This window comes from Syzygium oleosum, unplaced genomic scaffold, assembly GCF_021117445.2.
Source record: "Syzygium oleosum isolate NSW1041296 unplaced genomic scaffold, Sole_v2.1 Sole_v2.06, whole genome shotgun sequence".
In the NCBI taxonomy this organism is placed as follows: Eukaryota; Viridiplantae; Streptophyta; class Magnoliopsida; order Myrtales; family Myrtaceae; genus Syzygium; species Syzygium oleosum.
In genome coordinates this window covers 7,232,569-7,258,346 of record NW_026607490.1, presented here as the reverse complement: position 1 = coordinate 7,258,346, position 25,778 = coordinate 7,232,569, and the positions used below count along the sequence as shown (strand labels likewise).

The 25,778-nt window shown below is 41.1% G+C and overlaps 2 protein-coding genes and 1 long non-coding RNA gene across 3 annotated transcripts in view; 2 read left to right on the top strand and 1 right to left on the bottom strand.

Annotated features, from left to right (window-relative positions):
• Positions 1 to 6,438: 6,438 nt before the first annotated feature.
• On the bottom strand, positions 6,439 to 7,311 carry LOC130138381 (uncharacterized). Its single transcript, XR_008816783.1, has 2 exons — positions 7,172 to 7,311; positions 6,439 to 7,076 (listed from the first exon to the last, which is right to left on the bottom strand). It is a non-coding gene; the product is annotated as an uncharacterized LOC130138381 (long non-coding RNA).
• LOC130138378 (probable linoleate 9S-lipoxygenase 5) lies at positions 6,582 to 13,417 on the top strand. Its single transcript, XM_056312252.1, has 9 exons — positions 6,582 to 6,961; positions 9,586 to 9,875; positions 10,304 to 10,544; positions 10,674 to 11,012; positions 11,106 to 11,191; positions 11,308 to 11,415; positions 11,552 to 11,856; positions 11,953 to 12,216; positions 12,436 to 13,417. Exons 1-9 carry the CDS (start codon positions 6,754 to 6,756, stop codon positions 13,187 to 13,189), a joined length of 2,595 nt encoding a protein of 864 aa, XP_056168227.1. The 5' UTR covers positions 6,582 to 6,753; the 3' UTR covers positions 13,190 to 13,417.
• Positions 13,418 to 16,038: 2,621 nt separating this feature from the next.
• The window catches only part of LOC115667210 (probable linoleate 9S-lipoxygenase 5), a 41,738-nt gene continuing 31,998 nt past the window's right edge, over positions 16,039 to 25,778 (top strand). Inside the window, exons 1-2 of the mRNA XM_056312251.1 lie at positions 16,039 to 16,081; positions 16,190 to 16,217. Of these exons, the coding sequence (XP_056168226.1) occupies positions 16,077 to 16,081; positions 16,190 to 16,217 (33 nt within the window). The 5' untranslated portion in view covers positions 16,039 to 16,076. The remainder of the gene's footprint in view (positions 16,082 to 16,189; positions 16,218 to 25,778) is intronic.

Genomic DNA, 25,778 nt, shown 5'->3' with positions numbered 1-25,778 from the left:
ACGGGCGTGTCGAACTTGGGACTGCATCCACACGTGCGCCCAACCTCGCTACTCGGTCTGGGGCGTCGGTTCTGAGGACTAGGAACTTTTGATTGATAACCAAATCTCGGAAGTTCATCGTACAAGACTCAGATGTATGAATATCGCATTTTCTTTAAATCATGTCTATTTTTCGGATGGCTCGTGCTTCGAAATCTCTATCTTTATCACGCGACCGTCCAATAATAATTGATCTCCCAAAGCTCATCATCCTCATCGGTTCGGACATGTTCACACTTTTCGCTACACGCTTCGGACGCTCGTTGGTACCTTTTTTTGTGAAGGGCTTTGATTCGTTGCTTCGTTTGGAGTTCTTGGAATATCGATGACACGTGGCGCTAAATTTGGTTCCGTTGACTTGACTTTCGAGGTTCGGGCTGGCTTCGTAGGGGGCGGGATCATCTTACCGGCCCGTGATCACCGGACCCTCTCCCATCCACAAGTGCTCTCCACCGTCAGGTCTTGATCAATCGTGTTAGGTGACCTTTTAGGCCGGTGACAAACACAACCTATATTCTGCCTGCCACCAAAGGAGTACATGTTTCAATGTACCACGGCGGTGACAAGTTTACCAAAAATTTTGGAAGAAGTTTACTAATGTTACTTTTGAATAGTATCTCCTAATTAATGGACTGTGAAAGTACTTATGTATATGTAATCTCAGTGTTACAATCTGTTATTACTTATGAAAGATACATTTGTCCATGCAAAATCAAAGAAGCCAGTATTAAGGACTTTTATGTAATTGAATACTATGGCACCAAAGTAACTGACTTTTTTGCTCGCTTTACAATCGAGCACCAAAATATTTATTAATTCAACCAAGTACCCCAACTTCTCAAATTTGGGTCAATGCGAGACATTGGTTAAAATCGCAAAAAAGAAAAGGCCGATTGGATATATCGCGGTAAATAGGCCTTAATCGTATACATGATATGACCTTTTGAAATGACATCGCGTCAACAAAGATATGTTGGATGGATAAGATCGTTCAAGTAACATTCTCTTTCTCTCTTTCCTCATCAACTAAGAGTCATGTGGGCTAAATCACATGACATGGCGATTTATTTAATGGAGACCTTATAATTTATATCAAGCCAAATTTGAATAAATGAGGTACTTGATGAAACAAAGAAAAAGTTTAGATATTTGATAGTAAGATGGACAAAAGTTCAGACATTTGCCCTGGCGTTTTCAATTTTGTCAATATTTCTTTTAGAATAAAAAGGGTCGGGAGAGGCGACCAAAGCAACTTCCCATCTAGGCATTACTATAGAGGTCCCAAGAGCTTGTATGGAAGAGAGAGATATAACTATATGGTTTCAAAATCTTTGAAGGAAAAATAAATCCTAGCGTAAGCGCAACTAAATCGTTGACTTTGAAGAAGTCTAGTCCGATTGCTATTGCCACGACCACGAGGGCGATTGATTTGGAAAGAAACACCAATAGCACCAATCGAGCACGTATACAAGTTCCGTTTGTTTCGTGAAAAATGAATAATTTGAAAAATATTTTCTTAAAGATGATTGCTTACATCGGCTGAAATAATTAGTCAATAAATATATTTTCATCATCGATAACAATGAATGTTTAAATATTTGCGTGGACTATGAAAATATATGTCATCAATTTATTTTTGTAAGCGATACAAGCGATCATATTTGAGGAAAATATTTTTCAAATTATTAATATTTTGCGAAACAAATGCACCGACGATTACACATTAATTTACCCCCAAGCGACTCAATCCATCCAATTTTAGGCGATCTTCTCAACAAACAGAATGCGTCAACTTCCCTACGAAATACCTCTTTAGACTCATTCATTCGTCAATTAACGAAATCATGAGGATTCTATGACAACAAAAAGGGAAAAGGTAGACAAATGTGGGCACGACAAATAATCGAAGTAGCATGAAGAAAAGTATGTGTTAGGGTCGGGATATGAACTCTCGTCTTCGAGCTTTGATATTCCAAAAAATTTACGAAGTTGGAAACAAGAGATAAAAACCTCGTACTTATTATATTGATGACTCATCAAACGAGTAGGTTGGGTCGAGTTTAAGTCGAGTCGAAAATAGTTTGATCCAAATTGATCTATTTTCATGTAATACAAATCTAACAACTTGTACCTGACTTGATCCGTTTCCATATCTAACCCGACCCTAATTAACCTAATCTTGGAAAATTCATACCCAAATTGAGGTGAGAGCGCGGAGTGAGCGATTTCGAGATCGAGTGAGAGTAAGAGAGAGTGAAGAGGTGGGTTGGGTTTAAATAAGCTGTAAAACATTTAACACTTATAATAGTCTGGGTTTTACAATTCTAAACCTATTTATTGAAATAATTATAACAACTGAACCTATCAAATGTAGGTTAAGAAATAGGTTAAAAACCCATTTTGACATGTTGCTTGTGGGCACAAGCTATGTTTACTATATAGGCACAAACAATACATGTATAAAAACAGACAAAAGTAATGCAAAAGTCACCGTTTGCAACTGTGACAATCCTTTATAACGATAGAAGAGACGTCAAGGTAGTAAATTAGAAACGAAAAGGAGTAACTATTAAATCACAGTAGAAACAAAACATCAAAAATGATTTCTACATTGCAACTCGATAATCATTATTTCTATTAAGTTCTACTTTTTTTTTATTTCACGCAAAATAAGAGAGCATCTGGCGTTGGCGAACTATAAATCGCCCACAGGAGAATGTTTAGTTTAAAGCTACAGATTTTGCATGCGCATCCCTCTTCACTGGGCGAGCCCCTTATCCGTGCCTCACCACGCTGCGCGTGAAAAGTTCAAAACCGGTGATATACCTAAGTCTAGGTGCTGCGCTCTATATAGACTAATCAAGGTCAATTACTTGATAGACTTTTCCATGGTTTTCGATTTCGTGTGCTTTCAATAGCCAACTAAGAAGCAACTCCGGCCTTTTCATGCAAATGACCCAATTTCAATTTCCATATATTGCAAAGATACATGTGTGTGCAACGCATCAATAAATGTTTTGATTACTATTATCTAAAATCAGTTGATTCCACAAGATAAGTTCGAAAGAAAGTTCGATAAGTGACCCATCGAAATGACAAGTCTCATGGTAACTTGAACGTCTTGGACAAGTATTCGTGTTTAAATTATCAAAACCATGGTGCCGACCAATTCAATTTTTTGTTAGGAGTTGGAACCGTAGATCCATCTCTTTGAATTTCAAACTTGAGTTCATGGCCATCTTGGGAGAAAATATTAGGTGGTCCCGGCGCTCCATGTAGGCGTGGTCCCCGACCATTCATGAAGCGCCACGTGGATCCACGTGGTGCTGTGGGGCCGGCGAAATTTATGCCACAAAAAATAATACTCTTTCTCTTTCATTAGCCCTGCACGCTAGGCTAGCCCTGCGCCCCCCTCTCCCCTCTCTAGAGAGGGGGGCGCAGGGCTAGCCTAGCGTGCAGGGCTAATGAGAGAGGAACCACCTTGTGTGGTATGCCTAAGTGGAGTGCCGGGATCACCTAATATTTTCTCCCATCTTGGTCGAACCTCAATGATGACGGAGTTGACGCGACCTTATCTTTTCCATTGAAGGGGCTTCCTTTCTATAGGGGCTGCTAATTGCTAAAGACAATAAAGAAATGAAAAAAAAACAAGGAGGAAAAAGTAAAAGACAACGTGGGAATTCATGAATAAATAAATAAATAAATACCCTACACATGTGTATGCGGTCCCATGGATGTCGTCTTCGTGGTATGCATGCATGTTATATACGTGCATGAAAATTAGATTATTATTATTATTATTATTATAAAGAGTTAGGTATACCAAATAAAAAGTGCATGGATTGTTCTTCTCGAAAAGCCAAATATGAGGTGCTAGTGTCGCCACCTCGGCGGCCTTTCCTTGAGGTGAGATCATTGACTGGCCGCCGCACGGTTGGTTGATTTCCCTTGGGGAAAGTAACGGGAGAAGTTTTGTCCTTGGTCGATCGAAATCTTAAGATATGCTGCACAAACTTTGATGTGCATGTCGTTTTACAGCATTAAACAGCACGTACATCAAAGATTACACGATATCACATTTGGATTCTCTCTCTACGTATACGAAAAATTTACCAAAAAAAATTCTAAATACGAGTGTCAATTCAATTCTAAATTTTTCAATTTGATTAATTTAGTCTTAAATTTTTTTGGCGATTTGCCAATGTAATCATTTCGATCAATTTCATCCGACAATCGCTGACTTGGACAGCAGGCACTGAGCGGAGGCCAAAATTGACCAGAAAGACTTTATTGACAAATCATCAAAAGATTTTGGACTAAATTAGTTAAATTGAAAAGTTTAGAACTGAATTGACATAATTACAATAAGTTCAAAACTTTTTTTTTGGTAATTATCCCCAATATATACATATTATCTTAATTTATAGAAAAATTTACAAACAAGTTTGAGAAGGCTTTAAATGCTAATGTTTACGTGTTTTTCACAAATTCAAATCGGTTGACATCTTAACATTTTGAGTAAGTTCGATTTCAAAATGAACATTAGAAGTAGAAAACTGCACCAATCATATGGCTCTATCCAATACCAGTTTATCCACTGAGGCTCAAAAGTTTTGTCCATTGGTACTTCACAAGATTTGAACAAAAATTTGTGTTCATTTGGATTTCACAAGTTTTGGATCAATATGTTGGTCCATTGGTACTTGACAAGTTTTGGACTAATGTTTTTTTTTTTTTCAAAAGGCTCGTCTAATATTGGCGAGTAAGAAAAATCCTATCCGATCTCGTGTACGGAAAGATTTGAGGTCCATAGGCACAGATGATGTCGAATGGCGACAATGATGTGATGATGATGATGATGCATGTAGCTTATTAAATTGGTTTTAGTAATACGAGAAGTGCACCGAAAAAGAAAACAAAGACTTAGGGAAAGAAAATAAATAAAATAACCACATACGGGAGAGGAACTACATGGAATTGATGATTTGGTATTCTATCTTTTTCTTCCCTAAAAAATGAGTTAAAATGTAAGAATTTCGTGAGAATTTACATGGGACGACATTGAAATTCATGATAAGCTCCCTCGACGTGTGACATTATGTCATGCGATCACCGAATTGTCTAATCAGCTCTCATCCAAACGGATACACCATTTACCCGGAAGATAACATCACCGCCTTTGAAAATCCTCCGTTTCTCTTGAGATAGAAGATAAGATAACCTTTACCCGAAAGTGACATTGCTATGAATTGTCAAACTTCCGTGCCTTTTGTCATCCTCTCTCTCTCTCTTTTGATCCAATAATGCTCAATTCCCCCGTCATACGGTCTTCCAAGTAACATAGGTTTGGGCCTCGTCTGGTCATCTCGGATAATCTCAAACGAATACAATTCACAAAAGATAACCAAGGATTTAGGCATGCCACTAGATTCAAAGCCGCGTGCTAATCACGTCATTATCCCTTAATCATCACCTAAGTCTCTGCGGGGTCGTCTTCCCCAAACGGGTCGTTTGGTTGCCACTATTGAAATCGCGGATTCTTCAAGGTCGTGCTCTTCCTCTGCGTTAAGTTAAATTAATTAAACTCCAAAGCCTTATGGCTCATTTAGATCGTGCATGGTATGGTCATCAGCGCCTGGAATTGCGTGCCATCTTCCCAAGGTTTGGTCTATCTATTCAACCAAAGCCAACCCAATTTCTCTCTTCGTTTGGAAAAGAAGAAGAAGGGGAAAAATCTATTCAAAAATATTATTATACGAGTGCACAAGATTAAGGGTGTGCAAAGAAATTGGGAACCGCTTAGAATCAGACTGGATTGACCTGGAATTGGTAGTTCCCATGAGGACGGGTCCGATTCCCGGTTCCAATTTACCGGAACCGGTGAGTACCAGTCTAATTCCCGGTTCCAGACGTGGAATTGCCTATCGAACCTAATCGGTATATATAATTAAAAAAAATTCAATGTTGTAATTATATTGTGAAATCTGCTAATTTGATTTCACAATAAGAAACATGCCTGGACAAATCCAATGATTCTGGAAACTAACAAGGAAAACTCTTATTAGATGAAGTGATGAAATGTTTCTTTAGAATGGCTTTTGGTTTGCTTCCCCTGAGAATAATTTTGTCTCAATGTATTCGCATAGAATTAGTACTTTTTTTATTAATTGCGTGATGAAACCGAAGAAGTACTCACATAGAAACTAGGTTCACTATGGTATTGATTGATGAATGTAATTTTATAGGGAGGTGATCCGGTTCCCGAGTAGATTTATGGAACCAATGGGCGATTCTCGATTCCAATTTTTCGGAATTGATCTTTAATGGATGATTCCTAGTTCCAAGGTAGAACCTGCCAACTCAGATCATACTCATCCTTACTACCTAAGATAACCAATCTTGCAATCAAATGAGGAAAGTTAGGTTTTCAAGGGACTGATCCACTTCTTTTGCTTTACAAATCAAATATTTCCTATTAAGTATACATGAAAATACGTCTTTAAGACCGTGGAAAAAAGGAACAAGGTAAAAAAGGAAAGAAATTCCAAGTCTCCCGTAGACGAGCGAAGCTTCTTGGTGATGCCATAGGGTCGAACTTTTCCTTTATAAATACCTCCATCGCAACGCACCCCCTTCTTCATCCTTTTCATTACCGATCCTTCTCTTCCTTTCATCCCATCGACTTCGCAAGAAAGGTTTCATAAATTCTTCGGAATGGATAAGGTGTTTCACGGGATACTGCACGCCCTCGATGGCGGCGACAAGGCGGGCGGGTCCAAGAAGGTCAGGGGGACCGTGGTGCTGATGAAGAAGAACGTCCTCGACTTCAATGACTTCAATGCGTCGGTCCTCGATAGCATCCACGAGCTGTTGGGTCAGAAGGTCTCTCTGCAACTCGTGAGCGCCGTCTATGGCGACCCCGGTGAGTCAGTCATGACCCTCTTCTACACAATGTTCTTGTCGTCCCTTTCGAAAACAAGTTCTTTCGGTGACCTTTCATGGTACTACACTGTGCTGTGCATTTCTGTCCACAAAATCTGATGAATGGCAAAAATTTAAACTCTTCGTCATCACGATAAGCGATCTTCTTCCCCACAAAAGAAAAGATAATAATGACAAGTATTCAACATACCTCGGATGTCGAAGTGGGTCGCTCGCGTTTCCGCGTGTTCTATTATAGGAAAAGAAAGCAGCTTCTTGCTTAGATTTCAAGAAAGCGTAACATGCGCGTCTTCGCTTTACCTACGGCGTGTTGTCGACAAGAACATAGCACATATTTGTGGGAGCTTTTTGGTTCTGTGGCACGATGTTCTCGCACTGCACACGAGATTCCGTACTGAAATTATCTTCCGAAGTGTTATCTTTTCTGTGCAATCTTTAGAGAACATGTGGAATCTTGATGAACTTACAAAAGATTATAATTTTTCGTTATCTGAATTGTGATTGGTCAAACTTAAATTTCGGCATATTTGTCGATAGGATAACTCTACTATGCACACATTATTTTTCGACAAATTCTGCATATTCATCTAGTTCGACCATTGAGCTCCCAGTAGGTTCAGTATTGGCATCAATGTGTTTACACTATGGGTTGGATTCTCTCATATGTGAGAGAACTTTTAAATCAAACTTTTATTTTCTAAATAAAACAGAACTACATTAATTTCTGAAAATTATTGATCCGAGAAGGAAATAAAAAAACCAAACCGAAAATCTAGAACATTTTTTTTTTGGTCGATAAATACTTCTCTCATTACTAAAAAGTAAGTTTACCTTAGCATGGTCCCATGTCATTACATAACAACGAAAATAGAGAAATGGGGATAGTAGACAGCCAGTTCATAAGTAATGAATCGTTCCGGTGGGCTTTTGCTACCCAATCGTCAGCCCGGTTTTCTTCTCTCGAACAAGAAGTTACTGAGACACCCTCTAAGCAGTCCAAGAGGTTTGTTCAATCTTTGATTAATGTTTGGATGGCCCATGGAGTTTCAGCCCGACCCGTGATGTATCTCTCCAGCAAAGTACAGTCTGACTCAATCTTCACTAGATTTCTTCGTTCTATCAGTACGCTTCCTTCGTTCAGTACGCTGGGCGAAGCTTCCCTCTGACTTTTCATGAACAGCAGGCCCTGCCTCAAGGCTAGGGTTTCGTCGGCGAGGGCGGACGGAGCGACGATTTTCTTCGCGAAGCCTCCCACCGGCCGCCCGAACTAGGTTAAATATCTTGACTTGGTTTTAAGGTTTGACCATGTGGTCCCAAGTTGATTGGGTCTTATTTTAGCACCTGCATCGGGCGCTGTTACTTATTCTCTTTCCTCCTCTATTTTAAAAAAACCTTGGTCTTATTTTTAATTAACACACAATAAATATATATATATATATTCAAGTAAATATGCGTCCATCTTTTTTCATGTCTTGGAAGAATCGGATGAAATTAAATCGGAATTATGAATTGTTTTCCTCAATCCAGTGCAAATTCAAAAAATCGACAAAAGCAAAGTCTTCTTCCTATATGTTTTGGACTATTTTGAATTTTCCACTCACGCTTTATTTTTTATCTTTTTTTTAGTACTTTTTGATTAAGAAAAAAAGCTATCGCTTTACGTTTCTCTCTCTCCGATCCATGTCCCGTCCCATAGCCGTAGGATAGATATTCTTCAATCTTTATCGTGTAACGCTGTTTTCAGTTCCGAGGCAGAAGTAGGTCGAAAATGGTCAAACCCACCAAAGGCGCAAATCTCAAGTTCTCCATCTTCTTTTTCGCTGTTTCTGACCAAACAAATTTCCCATTATTGACAGAAAATGTTTCTTGTATTTAAGGTATTTTTTGTTTGCATGACTACGTGTGGTTTTTCTCTCCATGCATGTCGGTAACAGTCTAACAGAGCTAAGATCTCATCGTCGGTTAAAGTTGGCATTCGTCTGTGAAAATGGTTGAATCGGGTTTTGGTCGAGAGGTTAGGTTCGCGTTTGCATCAGGAAGATGATGCGCGAATTGAATATGATGGGACATCGTCATCAGTGACGATGCAGGAGTGCTCAGATCTGATCGTCTTCTTCACTGTATAATGAAGTAGATAAGGTGATTTTCCTCATGTCATGTACCAGCACCACACCACCTGATCAACCAATGGTGCATGACATTGGCAGTTCTTGAAGTTAATCCCTGGTTATTGGCCAATACTATAAGCTGTCATTTGTCACTTTTAATTGGAAATTTGTGCCGGGTATTTGCAAAGATGGGCTTTCTGAAATCACTTCATTGAGCACAAGCTCGGGTCCTTATTCTTTCCTTTTGGGTTTTGAGCACAAGATCAGGTCTTGTTTGTTGAAACTGCACCATGCTTGTGACAGCAAGAAGATTATAGAACAACATAATATCAGTGTGAACGAACTAAAATTTGGAAAACAAAACACGATTGACTTTGCGTTGATCATCGATCGGATTCAGACCCTTTGCCATTTTAAAGATGAATGTCATTCTCATTCGCCCGGATGAAACGATCGAAAGCATTGACATTTTTTATTTTGTTTTGGTGCTTTTTAGAAAACGGTTTGCAGGGGAAATTGGGAAAGCCTGCGTATCTGGAAGAATGGATCACTACCATCACTCCCTTAACGGCAGGGGACTCAGCGTTCAAGGTCACTTTCGATTGGGAGGAGGAAGTGGGAGTTCCTGGGGCAATCGTCGTACAAAACAACCATCACAGTCAGTTCTACCTCAAGACGATCTTGCTTGAAGATGTGCCCGGCGAGGGCCAAGTCCACTTCGTATGCAACTCGTGGGTCTACCCTGCTGACCGGTACAAGAAGGACCGGGTCTTCTTCTCTAACAAGGTTCGATCACGATAATTTGATTGATGAAGCTAAGCTATAGTCGCGATTTATGATTTGCTTCCAGAGTCTCAATAGGAAAAAAATAAAAAGTATGAAGACTTAATTCTTGTTTTACATATAGTAGTTGTAAAGAATTAGCTGATGCAGAAAATTGGTCAGAAGGTAGTGACTTTTCAAACGGTCCTAGCCTCCCGAAAAGATAATGTGTAGTAGAATCTCACTTCTAGGATTTCTCTAGGTTATACTCTACTTTTAGCCAGTTTTAGCATCTCGTGAGCTTTCCGTGGGGCATTTCGCTTAGGAATTGCACTTTATATTGGCTCAAGGCATTTCACTTTCGGACTGTATTCTATTCTGTCTGATGAACTAGTAATATGATTGGACAGGGTTCCTTAGGCTGTCTCTAATACGATAGCATGTTATTGCAGACATATCTTCCGAGCCAAACTCCCGCGCCTCTAACGAAGTACCGAGAGGAAGAGTTAATTAGCTTGAGAGGAGACGGAACGGGAGAGCTTCAGGAGTGGGAGAGGGTGTACGACTATGCTTACTACAACGATTTGGGCAATCCAGACAAGGGCCCGAAGTATGCCCGCCCTGTTCTAGGAGGATCTGCTGAATATCCCTATCCTCGCAGAGGAAGGACCGGTCGACCGCCGACTAAGGCAGGTTAGATAATGCGCTCATTTCATTGAATCTCCAACTCGATGTGAGATTGTTATGGCTTCATTTTTTTTTTTGACTAAGATGCTTCCTTTGTAAGTATATTTTACTGAATTTTCACAATGTTATTGATAGATCCGAATAGTGAGAGCAGGGTGCCTATGCTCATGAGCCTAAACATATACGTTCCTAGGGACGAACGGTTTGGCCACATAAAGATGTCTGACTTCCTTGCTTACTCTCTAAAAGCCGTGGCTCAATTACTGAAGCCCGAGCTAGAGTCTATATGCGACAGCACACCCAATGAGTTCGACTCCTTCCAGGACGTGCTCAAGCTCTACGAAGGCGGTATCAAGCTTCCCAGCCCTTTGCTCGAGAGTCTGAAGGAGAACATTCCCCTGGAGATGATCAAGGAACTTGTCCGGACCGACGGGGAAGGGCTTCTCGAGTACCCCATGCCTCAAGTGATCAAAGGTAATGGATATATATCTTTGAGGCCTTTTTCATCTGATTAGTTGGAGGCTAAGGGCTCAAGTTTTCCTAACGTTTAGCAATCATGCTGCGCAGAGGATAAGACTGCCTGGAGGACCGATGTAGAATTCTATAGAGAAATGCTCGCTGGAGTCAACCCTGTGGTGATTCGCCGTCTCGAGGTAAATAAAAATATCTTTTGTGTTACAGCTGAGACTATTTCAGTTAATATTAACATGAAGTGCGGAATGGAGTTCCATCGGTTGTCTAGTTGATTAAATATTTTTATTGATTTCAGGAATTCCCTCCGGCAAGCACGCTAGACCCTAAAATATATGGCAACCAGAGCAGTTCAATTAGGGAAGATCTCATTCAGAAGCAATTGAATGGATTAACTGTCGAACAGGTACCGTCATTGCAGCTCACATCGTGGCTTTCCACATCACTAAGAGTGTCCATATACTCAAACTTGCTTAAAAGATGATGGCAAGCTCATTTAAGTTCGTGTGTATTCAAATTGAAATGACGCATAACAAATGCAGGCTATCAAGATGAACAAATTGTTCATATTGGATCACCATGACGCAATCATGCCGTATCTGAGGCGGATAAACACAACTAACACCAAGACGTATGCTTCTCGAACACTCCTCTTCTTGAAGGATGACAGTACCCTGAAGCCGTTGGCAATAGAGCTTAGCTTGCCACATCCCGAGGGAGACGAGTTTGGCGCAATAAGCAAGGTGTACACACCGGCTGATCAAGGCGTCGAAGGTTCCATCTGGCAGCTGGCTAAAGCTTATGTGGCAGTTAACGACTCAGGCTATCATCAACTCATCAGCCACTGGTAAGGATTTCTAAGGAGCATTCAACTATAGAAAGAAGGGGAAAAAAGTCTATTTATTTCCTCCATATTGATTAATTTTCTTGATTCTTACTGCAGGTTGAATACTCACGCGGCGATTGAACCATTTGTGATTGCAACAAATAGACAGCTGAGCGTGCTTCACCCAATCCACAAGCTTTTGCATCCCCATTTCCGCGACACAATGAACATAAACGCATTTGCCAGGCAGGTTTTGATCAATGCGGGTGGAATCCTGGAGGCGACTTTTTTCCCAGCAAAGTATTCCATGGAGATGTCTTCCGCTGTCTACAAGAACTGGATTTTCCCTGAGCAAGCCCTTCCCGCTGACCTGATCAAGCGGTAAAATCGCTGTTCTATACAGATAAATCATCCATAAGACTTCTATTTAAATTTCCTTCAAAAAGCAAGAAAAATCAAGGCCGACAAATATTGCGTAAATGTACTTGGAATAGCTGAGGCTGGGGCCGAGATACATATCAATATAGCTATCGTTTGTTTTACTTGAATTATTCTGATAGACTGAGTGTGAAAAAAATATTTACCTTTTCTTGTCTTCAGGGGAGTCGCTATAGAAGATGCAAACTCCCCGCATGGCCTCCGCCTATTGATTGAGGACTACCCCTACGCGGTAGATGGGCTCGAGATCTGGTCGGCGATCAAGACGTGGGTTGAGGACTACTGCTCCTTTTATTACAAGAGTGACGAGACGGTTCAGAAGGACAAGGAACTCCAATCCTGGTGGAAGGAACTCGTGGAGGAGGGACATGGCGACAAGAAGGATGAGCCCTGGTGGCCTAAAATGCAGACTGTGAAGGACCTAAAAGAGACATGTACGATCGCCATCTGGATCGCATCCGCTCTCCATGCGGCCGTGAACTTCGGGCAATACCCTTATGCAGGGTACCTCCCGAATCGGCCCACCCTCAGTCGTCGCTTTATGCTCGAGGAAGGTACTCCTGAATTCGAAGAGCTCAAGCAAAATCCTGACAAGGCTTTCCTGAAAACTATAACACCCCAGCTTCAGACACTTCTAGTAATTTCAACTATAGAGATCCTGTCGATGCACTCTACCGATGAGGTGTATCTTGGGCAGAGTGACACTCCCGAGTGGACGGCAGATGCTGAGCCGTTAGAGGCGTTCGAGAGGTTCAGGAAGAAGCTGGCAGAAGTTGAGGAAAGGATTATCAGCATGAATGGGGACAAGAGGTGGAAGAACCGGGTCGGGCCAGTCGAGGTGCCTTATATGCTGCTTTACCCGACCAGCGAAGGCGGAGTGACTGCCAAGGGAATTCCCAACAGCGTCTCGATCTAAACTTTAGCACGTATACCTGCTCTTTTCTTGTTTGTTCGTTGTTTGCTATTCTTTTGTTCTAGGATGAAAGATAGCGTCAGTATGAAATATGAATAACCACGAAACAAACAGAGCATAATAAGTGTTTGTCAAGTTTTGGAACTCAGTCTGCTTATTGCTAGGCTAACTGATTGTTCTGGAGCTTTGCTGGTACAAGAATGAGACATTATCTACAAGTTTCAAACTTTACACGCACAATCGATTGTTTATGGATTGGAAAAATGCCAGGTTGTGAAATTCAGCAAGCTCATGAACTATACATAAGTTTAACCCCAAGGAAAAATGACAGGTCGTGAAAAATACCGTTTCCTTATCTTCATCACCATGATATTCAACGTACACACAAGCATAATAACCATGAAGATAATGGTAAACAAGATCTCTCACACCATTATCATCATATAAATATCTCAAACCATCCTTAAAACTCTTACCAGGCACTTTATTATGTAATTTCCTAATTTTGAATCGCAGGGTCGCAGCTGTTCCACAAGAGTATTTGTATGACAACCTACATCTTCCCACTCTTCGCCAATAACAAACTCTGCATCATAGCAGATAGTAATGGGGTGCAGTGGTATCACCCATGTTAACACTACAGACAAAAAAAATAAAAAATAAATTATGTAATAGGGACCACAACACAAATAGACAACAGCTTCAGTAATCAGTCCCCACAATAATAAACTGTAATATGAGGCGTCAGTCAGTAGACGCAAAACGACAAAGCATCTCATCAAATAAAATAAATCACTTATCTTTACACCATGGCACCAAACCCTAATTTTTGCCTTTCAAGATACCGCCTTTATCCGCGCCTTCACACTCTGTTAACAACACAAACTTGAACAAGCAATCGCTCATTTTATCGATTAGTAGACACAAAACAATAAATGTACTTTACAAAACACAACACATCACTAACCTGTACTCTCTGTTGACCAAGATTTGTCGTGCGAGAAGCCCTAATTTTTGCCTCTAGGCTGTCCCTTTTTTTAGTCTCAGTCCAGTGAGAGAGAATGACAAGCAAGAGCTCACTCGAGAAGCCCTAATTTCTTAGAGAGAGAGAGAGAGAGAGAGAGAGAGAGAGAGAGAGAGAGAGAGAGAGAGAGAGAGAGAGAGAGAGCTTGATCTGGGGTTTTTCGGAGACAAAGTGTTGAGGAAGAGCTCACTTGAGAAGCCCTAATTTGCAATTTGGGCGTTTGATCTGGGGTTTTTTAGAGACAAAGTGTTGAGGAAGAGCTCACTTGAGAAGCCCTAATTTGCAATTTGGGCGTACGAGTTTTAGAGAAAAAGTGCTGGGGAAGAGAGAGCGACTGAAAACATGGTCGTTTATGTTAAAGAGAGAGAGAAACGACAACGTTTGTATATTTACATGTTGGACGAAAATTTCCACATTGGACTTCCATTTATTTTTACAAATTCTATGTCGGAATGAAAAATTAAGTAAAAAATCTACGTAGGACGATTTGTCGGAAATGACGCTCAAATAAGTGATTTTTATACCGATGTAACAACTAAGTGAGCGAAAAAAAAAATTTATGACACTCAAGTGAGCGTCGTATGAAAGTTATGACACTCATACTATTTTTATTCCTAAGTTTGATTTCAAAACAAACACCAAAAGCAGAAAACTGCATCAATTAGACGGCTCTATTTAGTACCACTTTATTCATTTGAGGGTTGTCTAATGTTGGCGAATAAGAATTATCCTATCCGATCTCATATAAGGAAAGATTGGAAATGACTACGACAACGTTAGATGTAGCTTAATTAAATTTTGTTTAAGTGGTATCAGAAGTGCACCCAAAGAGGAAATAAAGACTTAGGTGAAGAAAATAAATGAAATAACTACGTAGATGAAAGGAATACATGGAAGCGATGATTTGGTAATTTATCTCTCTTTTTTTTTTCTTCTTTTTCCTCAAAAAAATAAGTTAAATGTAAGAATCTTGAGAGATTTATACGAGACGACATTGAAATTCATGATAAGCTCACTCGACATGTGATATTATATCATGCTATCACCGAATTGTCTAATTTGCTATCATTCAAAGGGATGCATTTAGTTAGAAAATACATCACCACCATCAAAGTATCTCTGTATCTCGAGATGGAAGATAAATGTAACTGTACCGAAAGTGACATTGGTACGATTTGTCGAGCTTTCAAGCCTTTTGTCATCCCCTCTCTCTCCCTCTTCCTCTGGATCCAATGCTCAGCTCCCCATCAGACGGGTCTTCCAAGAAACGTAGGTTCGGGTCCCGCTAGGTCGTTTCGGATGATCTCAACCAAGGATTACGGCATGCCACCAGATTCAAAGCCGCGTGCTAATCACTTCATTAGTCCCATAATCATCATCACCCAGACTTTGCGGGTCGTCTCTTCTAAACGGGTCTTTGGTAGCGATCATTAGATCGTGAAATCTTGATGGTCGTACTCTTCCTTTTTTTTTTTTTGCATTAGTTAAATAATGAACTTCAAAGCCTGGGCTCATCTGTATCGTGCATGGTCATCAGCGCCTGGAGTAGCGTGCCATCTCCTCAAGATTACGTCTATTAATTCAACCAAAAGCAACGCAATTTCCCTCCTCATTTAAAAAAGACTAGAGGAAAAATCTATTAAAAATATTATTTAACGAGTGCCCAATATACTAATCATGCAATCGAATGAGAAAACTTAGTTTCAAAGATACAAACTAACTTTTTTTGCTTTACAAATCAAATATTTCCTATTAAGTATGACCTCCAAATAATAAGGGTCAAAGTCGGCCAATGAGGCAATGAGTCGTCCAGAGGGAAAAGGAAAGAAATTCCAAGTCTCCAGTGAAAAAGCGAAGCTTCTAGTGATGTCGTAGGGTTAGAACTTTTCCTTGTAAGTACCTCCACAACACACACCCTTCTTCATTCTTTTCATTGCTCATCCTTCTCTTCCTTTCATCCTATCAACTTCGCAAAAAAGGTCCAATCAATTCTCCGGAATGGAAAAGGTGTTTCTTGGGATACTGCAAGCCTTCTGCGGCCGCGAGGAGGGCGGGTCCAAGAAGGTCAAGGGGGCCGTGGTGCTGATGAAGAAGAACGTCTTGGACTTCAACGACTTCAATGCGTCGGTCCTCGACCGCGGCCACGAGCTGTTGGGTCAGAAGGTCTCCTTGCAACTCGTGAGCGCCGTCCACAGCGATCCCGGTGAGTCATGAGCCTCTTCCACGCTATCTTCTTGTCGTCCCCTTCTAAAACAAGTTCTTCAATGGCTTTTCTTGGTACTATACAGTGCTGTGCATTTCTGTTGACAAAATCTGATGAATGGCAACAAATTAAACTGTTCGTCATCATGATAAGAAAAATTCTAATCTTCTTCCACACAAAAGAAAAGATAAAAATGGTAAGTATTCCACATAGCTCGGATGTTTAAGTGAATAGCTCGTGTTTCGGCGTTCTATTATAAGAAAGAAAGCAACTTCTTGTTTTGATTTCAAGAAAGCGTAACATGTGCATCTCTGCTTTACTTGCGGCGTGTCATTGACAAGAGTATAGCTGTGCAATTTGAATAAGCTTTTTGGTTCTGTGGCACGATATTCTTGCATCGCATGCAAGATTCGGAATTTGACCACGCATGCGATCCAATGAACCTAATTTGTCAAATTCCATACTGAAATTATCTTCTGGAGTTGATCTTTTTTGTGCAATTTTAGAGAACTTGTGGAATCTTGATGGACTTACGAAAGATTAGAATTTTTCGTTATCTAAATTATGATTGGTCAAACTTAATTTCCGTATGTTTGTCGATGGGATGACTCTACTATGCACATTATTTTTTGACAAATTCTTCATATTCATAACGTTGGACCATTGAGCTCTCCGTAGCTTCAGTATTGGCATCAATGTGTTTACCTTCTGGGTTGGATTCTCTTATATATGAGAGAATTTTTTAATCAAACTTCTATTTTCTAAATAAAACAAAACTACATTAATTTCTGAAATTAATAATCCGAGAAGGAAATAAAAACCGAACCGAAAAAGTAGAACGTTCAAACTACGTTAAATATTTTGACTTGGTCTTAACGTTCACCATTTGGGCCCGAGTTTTTCTTTTGGTCGGAAGGAGGGCCCGAGTTTTTCTTTTGGTCGGAAGGAGGGCCCGAGTTTTTCTTTTGGTCGGAAGGAGGGCCCGAGTTTTTGATCTGGCGCTTTTACTTATTCTCTCTCCTCCTTTGGTAAAAACTTTAGTCTTATTTTTAATTAACATACAATATATACATAGATATATATTATATTCAAGCAACATTTGTAAGCTCAAGATATATATTATATTCAAGCAACGTTAGTAAGCTCAAGAAAAATATGTGTCCATCTTTTTTCATGTTTTGGAAGAAGTGGATGAAATTAAATCGGCATTATGAATTGTTCTCCTCAATCCAGTCCAAATTAAAAAAAATCAACAAAAGTAAAGTCTTCCTGTCCCATAGCAGTAGGATTAGGGTTGTCAATGGGTCGGGTCGGGTTTCCATGCTACCCGACTCGACCCGAAACCATAGGAGGCGCTTGTTCTCGCTTACCCGACCCGAAACGCGTATGACTCGAAAACCCATGTCGGGTCGAATAGGTCCGGGTCAGGTTTTCAGTTTTTTTTTTTTCCTCCTCTGTATCTTGTCGTCATATTGATAACCCATGTGTGGCTTTACAAACTTGAAGTATCTTTAAGCATGGCGAACAAGTAGATTAGTTCTTCTTCAAAAGTTATTCTTTACCTTTATCACTGCGAATGGCAATGTAAGTCGCACGAAGCAATCAAACATGAAAAGAGCCAGAGAGCAGTAATTGAAATAGCTTCCAAATCCCCAAAAGACATAAAAAAACAGAAATCGATCCCAAAATTACCCTAAGCATCGACTAGGAACGAAAGCACATCATGACCATCATGATCGAACAAAAAAGCAATGACAAGAACAAAAACCTAGAAAACTAGATAAAAAAAGGAAAAATTCCAAATAAGGACCTGAAGTACCATCGTTTTCTCAAATAAGGTCCCGAAGTGGACATTGTCTCAAACAAGGGCCCGAAGCGGACCTTGCTTCAAATAAGAGTCCGAAGTGGCTATATTAGTCTAAAAAAAGGGCCTCACTTTGCTGACTGAAGGGCATTTTCGTCCTTTACATTTAATTTTTTTTCCCTTTTTTTCTTTCTTTTTTCCTTTTCCTTTTTTCTTTTCTTTTTCTTTTCCCTCTTTCCTTCGCCGCCGGCGAAGGTTGCCAGACTCTAGCGAGGGCCGCCCTCGCTCTACACAGGCGAGGGCAGCTCTTGCCCGCCCAGGTGAAGGCGACCCTCGTCCGAATTGGCGAGGCCTGGTGAGGATCGCCCTCACCAGCCCAGGCAAGGGCCACCCTTGCCCTCCCCTGGGCTGGCAAGGCCTTGGGTTGCCCTCGCTAGCCCAGGCGAGGGCGGCTCTCGCACGATGCTGGTGAGGGCGGCCCTCGCCTTAGGTCGGCGGAGGTCGTCGGCGATGGCCGAGGGAGAGAAGACGGAAAAAGAAAAAAAAAGAAAGGAAAAGAAAAAGAAAAAGAAAGTAAAAAAGTGTACTTAAATTTTTTTTGACTAAAATACCCCTTCTTCGATGGCCGGAATAGTCACCGGCCGGTCACAATCTTTATTTGAGACGATTTAGTCACTTCAAGCCCTTATTTGAGACATTTTGGTCACTTCAGGTCCTTATTTGAGACAAGATTCATTTTATGCCATTATTTGGAATTTTCTCTAAAAAAAAGATAAAAAAGGGACATATAAGCAATGGGTTGTACGGCCGGCGTTGGAGGGGCAACAGGTCTAGCGAAACGATGAGAATCATATAGGAGACACTGAGCCCACTTAGCTGAGAAGCGATGAATCCAATCTTGGACGAAGCTTTGGTCTTCAAAGGCACAAAGGTGGTTTGATTGAACTGGGTCTTGCGAAAATGGAGAGAGCAAGTGTTTCCTAACAACACTCCCGAAGTCATGGTTGCCATTACCGATGGATGTTGAGCGTCTTCAAGAAGGAGAAGGAAGTGGGAGTAATTTTGATTACGCCGGCAACCAAGGGGGAGATTGAGATGGCCTCAATTGAGGGAGTGGTGAAGGTAGGAGACGATGGGCTTGTGGAAGGAGACGAATCGTTCCACGAGAAAGAGAGTAACGTGAATTAATATCTACTTATCTAGGGTTTCAACTCAGTTTTGATAAAGTAGCGTGTTTCGGTTTGGTTCGGGTGACGAACCGAACCGAAACATGTTACAATACCCATATTATTACCGTCTACCCGAACATAGTGAGACCCGAACCAAAAATGCCGAAAATTTCGGGCCGGTTCAGGTCGTTTCGTGTTTTGGTTCGGGTATATGGTTCGGTTTTGACACCCCTACATAGGATAGTTGTTAATCTTTATCATCTAATATTGTTTTTCACTTCCGAGCAAGAAGTCGGTCGAAAATGGTCAAGCCCACCAAAAACGCACCCTCTCTCCTATTCTTAAACAAACAGTCTATTTCACCGAAATTTTTTTCGCAACGAAATACTTTTCACTAGAAGTTATTCTTCGGTTTTTAATTGAAGGAGACAGATTCTGTGGTGAATCTAAACAAGAAATATCTCGGTAATAAGGAAATCAACAACTTAAATTTTAGCAAGACTGTATAAACATAAACCGGGCTGGTATTTAATCAACGACAAGGCGTGAAAAATACATACTTTACAACAGAACTATACGCAAGCAAACTATGCAGAAATTTAATCGATGACAAAGTTTGAGAACACAAAGATATTACGTCGGAATTTAATCGACGATGCAGATTTGAAAGCTACAACTAAAAAACACGCCGGAATTTAATCGATTCCACGAGATTGAAAATTAAAAGTACAATGCAGGAAAATAAAGATATTGAAAGATAGTAAATTTGTCTAATTTGTGCGGGGGTCTCCAATGAGTACGATGTGGCTATTTAAAGCCTACAATCGATGGTTATCAACGTAGGTCACAAAGGGCGGTTACAAACAGATGATACAAATGGTTACATTGACGGTTACGTAGTCTTCATTACCTTGATAGTTTTTTCGACTCTATTATTTTGACGGTTGCTTCATTCCACTACATTGATGGTTGCATCCGAGATTGTCGATTCCTTCAAGCTGTCGATTCGTCAAGTTGTTGATAATTTTGTTCATAATTGACCAAACTCTGTTCTCATCGACTAAATCTATCACATGTTGATAATAACCAAAATATGTCAAATAGTCAACGGTCTCCTCCCGTCAATAGCCTAATCTAGGTGGGTGCAAAAGAAACGAGAACCACCCGGAACTGGACCTAACCGGCCCAGAACCGGCGGTTTCCATAAGGATCGGTCCGATCCAAGTTATTGGAACCGATGAGTACTGGTCCGGTTCTAGGTGTGAGACCGCCTACTTGGATTGGACCGGTATATATATACAACGAGGTACTATGTAGTTGGCGTGCTTTGGCCGGTTGGCTGACTTTAGTTTTCTTGAGAATTTATAAACTTTCTAATATGTTTTTGGATGGAAGAAAAATTTTGGGCAAAGCTCTTTGCCTTTGAAAGCCATCAGTTGCATTCAGAGGCCAACTTTCTGCCATATGAATTAGTAACTGATGATCATTCTCCTTGAAGTTGCTGGACATTCTCCTTGAAGTAGTGGTTCCGGCATCGGAAATCTTCGGCTCCACGAGAACACGAGAGAGCGGTTTCAAGACAAACACCTGCTCAGGATTTTTATTAATTATGAAAGTGGATAACTTTTGGAGCCAAAACACAATTCCTTTATAGTGATTGTGGACCGGTTCCATGGACTCACCCAAGAACCGGACCGGACCGACGGTCCGGTTCCCGGGTGGATCCATGGAACCAACGGGCGGTTTCTAGTTTCTGTGAGAATGAGCTGTAAAATATATTTATGATTGTAATTAGCTAGAATCAAGGATTATAGTTAGCTAGTTTAGAGGATATATTTTTTAAGATTCTTTCTTTTCTTTGTATATATATACGCCTCTAGGTCATTGTAAACGAATGAAGAAGAAATACAGAAAAGTGAGGAATGTGGTTTTCTTCCTCGAAATATCTTTGTGTTAACATGGTATCAGAGCCAAGGGTTTGCTCTTTGTGAGTACTGTACGTGAATCCTCGATTACGGCGGTCCCGCTTTTTGGCTTGCTTTCTCTATTGCGCCGTTCGGCGTGCATCCTACTCGATCTTCTTCATCTTTGTCACGATTGATTTTGGATCCATGGAGGATCAGAACCCTACCGGAGCGGTGATTCCCCATTAGAACCAAGGGGGAATTCGACCACGGAAGCTCTTTTGGAGAATCTGACTGCCGGATTAACTCAGATTCTCACTCAGAACCAGACGCACCCTCCTCTTCCATCACCAACACCGCAAAATGATTTGGCTTCATCTCAGATTGCAATTAAATTGGATGGAGCCAACTATGGATTATGGTCTCAGGTTGTCGAGATGTACATCACTGGTAAAGATAAACTGGGATATATCAATGGAGACCTTCCTCAGCCACTGCCTACAGATCCTGGCTTTCGGAGGTGGAAAACAGAAGACTCGACTGTGAAAGGATGGCTTATCAACTCCATGGATTCGGCGTTGATCGGCAATTTCATTCGCTTCCCAACAGCGAAATCTGTCTGGGATGCAGTTGCAGCGACTTTCTTTGACGGAATGGATGCCTCTCAGGCTTATGACTTGAAGAGGCGTGTTGCTCGGATGCGACAAGGAGGAGGACCAATTGAGGCATACTACAACAATCTTCAAGGCTTGTGGAGAGAAATCGATTTTCGCCGTCCGAACCCAATGCGGTATCCTGAAGATATTGAAAGATACAATATGGCTATACAAGAAGATCGGGTATACATATTTCTTGATGGGTTGGATGACCGTCTTGACAAGGTCAGAGCAGATGTTTTGCAGATGCAGCCGTTTCCTACTGCTGAAGAAGCCTATGCGCGTGTCCGTCGAGAAGACATGAGACAAACTGTAATGCTGACCAACAGTGACAGAGTTCATGATTCGGCAGCCATGGTATCTCGGGGGAATAGGACGAATGTCAAAGCAAATCAACAACCGCTGTTGCAAATAGCGAAGCCAGGAGTTACGCAAGAAGGGGGAAAGCCTAGCTCGGCAATACGCCAGAAAATTTTTCCGGGGGGAGGTTGCTCAAATTGTGGTAATTCTAAGCATACCAAGGAGACGTGCTTTAAGCTTCATGGGTATCCAGATTGGTGGAAAGAGTTGAAAGCTCGAAAGCAAGCAGAAGGAAAAGGGAAAGCTTCTTTAGCGACTGCTGAGCCTCAGCTGTCACTGATACCTCACGTTGATCCTCAGAATTTGATGTCAGGAGGTAACCATGGAAGTGCTTTGGTTAGTTCTAATCAGATTGATTGCAATCACTGGGTTATTGATTCGGGAGCTACTAATTACATGACATTTACTCCTGATGACTTTGTTCATACTTTAGAACCAAGACGTGAGAGTATCTCAAATGCTAATGGATACACCTATCCTGTGACTGGGGCTGGAGTTGTTGCGATTTCTCCTGTTTTTTTCTCTTCCTAACACCTTGCTTGTCCCTTCATTATCAACCAAATTGATTTCGGTAGGACAAGTTACTGAAGATTTGAATTGTGCTGTTATAATGTATCCCCACTTTTGTTTGTTTCAGGATATTCTCACGAAGGAGATAATTGGGCGTGGTACTAAGAGAGGGGGGCTGTATTATATGGATGACTTCAGTTCCGGAGTGCAAATCATGCTAGCGGTACATCCATCAGTAGAGAAAAACAGATTTGGCTTTGGCATCGACGGTTGGGACATCCGTCATTTGGTTATTTGAAGCGATTATTTCCTGAATTGTTTTTGAATTTGAAGGATTTAGATTTGCAATGTCAGACTTGTATATTGGCTAAGAGCCATAGAGTTCCTTTTCCTATAAGTTTGAATAAAAGTGAAGCTCCTTTCTCTTTGATACATTCAGATGTTTGGGGTCCATCTCCTATTACTGCTGTTTCGGGTTGTAGGTGGTTTGTGATATTTGTTGACGACTGTACTAGAATGACATGGCTTTTCTTGATGAAAAGTAAGAATGAGGTAGCCAAGATATTTAGAAATTTTCATATTATGTTACAAACCCAATTTAGTGAACAGATCAAAGTTCTAAGAAGTGATAATGGTGGAGAGTACATGAATGAATACCTTAAGGAGTATTTTCAACAACATGGCGTGATCCATGAGTCATCCTGCTCTCAAACACCTCAGCAGAATGGTGTGGCAGAGAGAAAGAATAGACATATCCTTGAGACAGCTCGAGCTCTGTTGATTGAAAGTCATGTGTCTCAGAGATTTTGGGACAATAGTGTGACTATAGCTGTCCATCTCCTCAATCGGATGCCGTCTAAAGTGTTAAACTTTCAGACACCACTACAGACTTTGTCTACATATGTGCCTTTACCTTCAGTCCTGACCATCCATCCTTGGGTGTTTGGATGTGTTGCATTTGTTCATATCCCGAAGAATCAGCGGACGAAACTTGATCCTTGTGCACTGCGATGTCTGTTCTTGGGGTATGGTACACACCAGAAGGGATATCGTTGCTATGACCCTTCTACCCGGCGAACCTATGTGACTATGGATGTCTCGTTTGTGGAAGCTGAATCCTTTTATCCGGGTTCCCATTCTTCCTTTCAGGGGGAGATACAGATAGAAAGGGCGAATTGGTGGGAGTTTCCTGGTAGTATATTATCTGGAGGGGTGGAGAAAGTATCGTCTGAAGGGCGGAAGAGCATGGTAGTATATTATCTAGAGGGGTGGAGAAAGCATCGTCTGGGGGTGTGAAGAAGACATCGTCTGAGGCGACGGTATTGTCTGAGGGAGTAGAAGAGGTATCATCTGAGGGTGGCCAACTTCTACAGGAGCAAAATCACGAAGAACAGCTTCCCTCTTCTCCAGTACCCGACTCAACTCTTGAGAATATTCCTGAGGTAACCTCTCCTACTCCTTCTTGTATCTTTGATGAACTTAATACTTCTGTGGGATATAAATTACCTGCTAGACACAATCGAGGTAAGCCTCCAAGTAGATATTCGCCGGATGCTGAAGAGAAGAGATGTACATATCCTATTGCAAATTATGTGTCAACCAAAAGGTTGTCAGGCCCAGTAAAGGCATTTATATCGAACGTGTCCGCAGTTCGTATTCCAGAAGGGGTACAGGATGCTATGAAAGATCCCAAGTGGGTTCAAGCAATGGAGGAGGAGATGGCTGCATTGAAAAAAAATGAGACCTGGAAGCTAGTAGATTTACCCAAGGGAAAGAAGACTGTGGGATGTAAGTGGGTCTTTTCTGTGAAGTACAAAGCAGATGGATCGATTGAGAGGTACAAGGCAAGACTAGTAGCAAAGGGGTATACGCAAGCTTACGGAATTGACTATCAAGAGACATTTTCTCTGGTTGCTAAACTTAATACTGTTCGGGTCTTGTTGTCTCTTGCAGCTAATTTAGACTGGCCACTACACCAGTATGATGTCAAGAATGCATTTCTTCACGGTAATCTCGAAGAAGAGATTTATATGGATGTTCCACCAGGTTATTCTTCATCCTCACAGCCTGAGGCGGTGTGTAAGTTAGAGAGATCATTGTATGGTCTGAAGCAGTCTTCACGAGCATGGTTTGGCCGGTTCACTTTGGCGATGAAGAGGTATGGATATTCCCAAAGTGACTCAGATCACACATTGTTTCTAAAACGACATCAAGGGAAGGTAACAATGTTGATTATCTATGTTGATGATATGATTATCACTGGAGATGATTTGATAGAAATATCTAAGCTCCAAGAGAAACTTTCTGAGGAATTTGAGATGAAAAATCTTGGGGGGTTGAAATACTTCCTAGGGATTGAAGTAGCGAGGCCGACAGGGAGAATATTTCTCTCACAAAGAAAGTATGTGCTAGATTTATTGGCAGAGGTGGGAATGTTGGACTGCAAACCTGCAGACACACCAATTGTTCAGAACCATAGACTTGGGGAGTATCCAGATCAAGTGCCAACAAATAAAGAAAGATATCAAAGGTTAGTTGGCAAACTAATTTATCTATCGCATACTCGTCCTGATATTGCATATACGGTGAGTATTGTTAGCCAGTTTATGCATGCCCCAAGTGAAGATCATATGAATGCAGTGTTGCGTATACTTCGCTACTTGAAGTCTTCTCCGGGACGGTTTGAGGTTCTTAAAAGGGGTCATCTTGAAATCGAAGGATTTCTTGGCCTTGACCGGCGGGAGTGTTCATGACCGAAGATCAACTTCAGGATACTTCACTTTTGTGGGAGGAAACTTAGTTACTTGGAGAAGCAAGAAACAGAAAGTAGTAGCATTGTCAAGTGCAGAGGCTGAATTTAGAGGGATGGCCAAAGGGGTGTGTGAGCTCCTATGGCTTAAGAAGTTAATGTCAGAGATTGGGTTCGCTCCTAAAGCCGAGATGAAGTTGTTTAGTGATAACA

What these genes read in the sequence shown, in the direction of transcription:
- LOC130138378 (XM_056312252.1), top strand. Translation starts at nt 6,754, where the DNA reads ATGGATAAGGTGTTTCACGGGATACTGCACGCCCTCGATGGCGGCGAC. An exon ending in CATCAACTCATCAGCCACTG is followed by an intron (nt 11,857 to 11,952) that starts GTAAGGATTTCT and finishes TTCTTACTGCAG; the next exon opens with GTTGAATACTCACGCGGCGA. An exon ending in CCCGCTGACCTGATCAAGCG is followed by an intron (nt 12,217 to 12,435) that starts GTAAAATCGCTG and finishes TCTTGTCTTCAG; the next exon opens with GGGAGTCGCTATAGAAGATG.